General features: G+C 36.5%; 1 protein-coding gene across 1 annotated transcript in view; it reads left to right on the top strand.

Moving 5' to 3' along the window:
• The window catches only part of LOC107669557 (cullin-9-like), a gene marked incomplete at its 5' end in the record, with an annotated part of 62,197 nt that overhangs the window by 28,518 nt on the left and 30,660 nt on the right, over window positions 1-3,019 (top strand). The window contains 3 exons of the mRNA XM_016461842.1: window positions 1,844-2,034; window positions 2,116-2,312; window positions 2,549-2,786. Coding sequence (XP_016317328.1) covers window positions 1,844-2,034; window positions 2,116-2,312; window positions 2,549-2,786 — 626 coding nt within the window. The remainder of the gene's footprint in view (window positions 1-1,843; window positions 2,035-2,115; window positions 2,313-2,548; window positions 2,787-3,019) is intronic.

Below are 3,019 nucleotides of genomic sequence, written 5' to 3'. Positions count from 1 at the left end.
GCCACAAAGCCTTCTAAGAAGACAGTAAAGGCTTATATCATGCCTGAGCTGTAGTTAGGCTGAAACTTGAAAGTTAAGTTGCACAATGTTTAGGTTTTATTATTATTTTTTTTTATTACTATCATTCTGATTTATGTCTTAGTTTTTGGTTGTACTATGTTTACCTTTTTTAAAGTAATTTGTAATTGATTTTTATATATTTGTATTTGCATTTTGAATGTAATATGGCAATTAAATGCACTAAATGGGTTTAGTTTTCACAGTTATTAATATATGCAATTTCAGCAATAAAAATGTTAATTTTTCTAAAAAGGAAACAAATTACTTGTTCATTTTAAGAGACCTGTCTTATTTTCTCTTGTATATTTAGTATTGCTCTTTAATAGAGAAAAAAATCTTCTTATCCGATTAATCGATGGAATTTTCGGTAGAATACTCGATTACTAAAATATTCGATAGCTTCAGCCCTACTTCGCATGAGTCGTTTACGAATCATTTAGAAATTAGGTAAAATCTATTTTTTGAGAAAATTAACGTTTTTTTTTACCTTGCATGCATGTAAACCTGTTTTAGGAGACTCATAAAACAATATTAGCAACCTTAAAAATGGCATAATAGGGGCACTTTAATTCGCGTCCACGAGCAATGCGTGTGAAGTGCGGACGCCAATGCGGGAGAGGTGGGTCTGACTCCGGGCTACTTTTACACTGTTGCCATGGGTTATTATTTAAGTTAGCGGTTCTAAATTCACGTTAAACCACGGCTTCATGGGTTTTTGCTATATTTTATTCTTGGTTTTGTGTTGGTAATGCTGGTATATTTTGCATGCGATCTCTATGCGTGCTGCGTTTGTGTAAATGGAGAGAGGGATATGCTAATGATAGGAATCTATCCCTTGACGTGATTGGTTATTGAATTTTGCGACGTAGCAAACCGAGGGCTGCTTCAAACTGCATTTCTGGGACTTTGGGAAACTGCAGTTTTGAGAAAATACTCAGCAATGGTGTTGATTACTGGATTGGCACATGGTTTGTCTAAAAGCAAATTAAAAAAAGCACATAAACAAATAAACAACATAAACTTGATTTTCACTACAGGGGGACTTTAACCACTGTGCGTCAATTTAAAAAAAGTTACAATGAGGTCCTTAGAGGTCAAGAATGTCCATTAAAATGGTCATAAAAATATTATGTATTATATTTTTTCCGCTTTCACTGGCATAGATATTTTTATCAACATCAGTCCTGATCATAACTTCCAAAAATTAATTCATTTTCAAGATTTTAACCCTTTAAATGCCAGTTTGTGCACTTAATGCCACACAAAAAAATTATTATTTTCTGTATACTAAATGCTAAGCATTTGAATTGTCAATGATTAGCAACAACCTTAATTTTGATGCATTTTTTTTTGTGCAGCAATCCTCTACATTGCGAGTAAATCACTTTTTGCTTAAATGGCACGGAGATTAAATATTGTGGTTTTAATGGGGACGTTTTTGTCCTTAATGTCCTGAGTGTAACTGTTTTTTGTTACTAGTGTAAAATAGATTTATGAAAGCAAATGAGGGTGAAATATTAAAATTCCAATAAAAATTCACATTTCTGAATAAAATGTATGCTGTTTGAATACAAACTATGATTTAGTCAGTTTTTCGATTAAAAAAAATAAAAAAGACAATTGTCCCTAAGGATGCCAATGTGTTAAGTATTGTTAACTAGAATTGGGGCCAGAATTATTGCATTCTTTACAATTCTATTCCTTTTTTAAATCATATTGTCAGTACATTTCAAGTGTACATTTGAAGGATGCTATTGAAATAAAAATGAATTGCTTTCTCCAGACTCTGAAGGTCATCACAGGTGCCAGTAAACATGACCCTCGCAGTGTAGGTGGCTGTCTGCCCCTTTCTGAGTCTGGCACTCAGATGATGCTAGAGATTTTTGCGAGCATAGGCTCTGCTACACCTGAAGGCTCCAAAGGGCTCCTGTGTACCATCCCTTCTGCCATTGACCTCATGCTCAGCACGGCAGGGTAAGAAGCTTGAAGTCTGCTTTAGATGTAGCATCTTTGTTTGCTGAATTCACATTCATTTTTCTACTGTGGTTTGAGCAGTTGCGGTTTGTCCGTGCGGAACGGGCTGCTGGTCATCATCATGCTGATTTCCAGCCACAAGAGCCTGGCAGAGCAGCTAGTCACCTGCAATGTCAGTGCCACGCTAAAGAAGTGCCTTTCTGCTCAGAATCAACACAGCATGCTAGCTATTATCGCCCTCAACCACATCTCCATGGTTCACAAACTGGAGAAAAAAGGTACCATCATGCATTATTTTAACTGCTTGCCAAATTGAACTTCTTTTAGGTGCTTTTAAAAAGCCCTGTGTTTGTAAAGGCATTGGGATAAAATATATAGTCATCTCCAACACACTGATTTCTACACTCCTGTAATAAACAGTATGTTAATAAAGCAATGCGCATTCATTCTTGACTTGGATTACACGTGTTAGTACCTCATTTGAAGTCACACGCAGCTCTGTTCGCCTCTGTAGAGTCTCAAGATGAGCATGACTTTAAGGACACAGAGCTGAAGATGTTGGTGGTGAGTCTGAAGGAAATGCCAGCCACTAAAGATGTTATACTGACCCTGGAGCAGCTGCTCTGTGACGACGCCTCCCAGCTGGAGGAAGTGAGAAGCGAGGTAACGCGCAGCAGAGACACCTTCCAGGACCTCATCCGCCTCATGGACCAGCACAGAGCGGATCGGGCTGCACAGCTGTCCATCCTGAGGTGAGCCCTTGACTTATTTAGGTAATAAATAGTTAACGGCTATTTCAAGCTACTTTGAGGTAGATGTACTCACAAAAACATGTCTAGGACACATTTGACCCTAAAATCCAAAGTTGTAAAAAAAAAAAAACAATTTGTGTGCAACTACCTCAAAGTACCTTGAATATATATATATATATATATATATATATATATATATATATATATATATATGTATGTATTGTGTTCTTTCT

This window comes from Sinocyclocheilus anshuiensis, unplaced genomic scaffold, assembly GCF_001515605.1.
Source record: "Sinocyclocheilus anshuiensis isolate Anshui unplaced genomic scaffold, SAMN03320099.WGS_v1.1 scaffold460, whole genome shotgun sequence".
Lineage (NCBI taxonomy): Eukaryota > Metazoa > Chordata > Actinopteri > Cypriniformes > Cyprinidae > Sinocyclocheilus > Sinocyclocheilus anshuiensis.
Note: the sequence above shows the minus strand (reverse complement) of the source record. Positions and strands in the feature narration are given on the sequence as shown.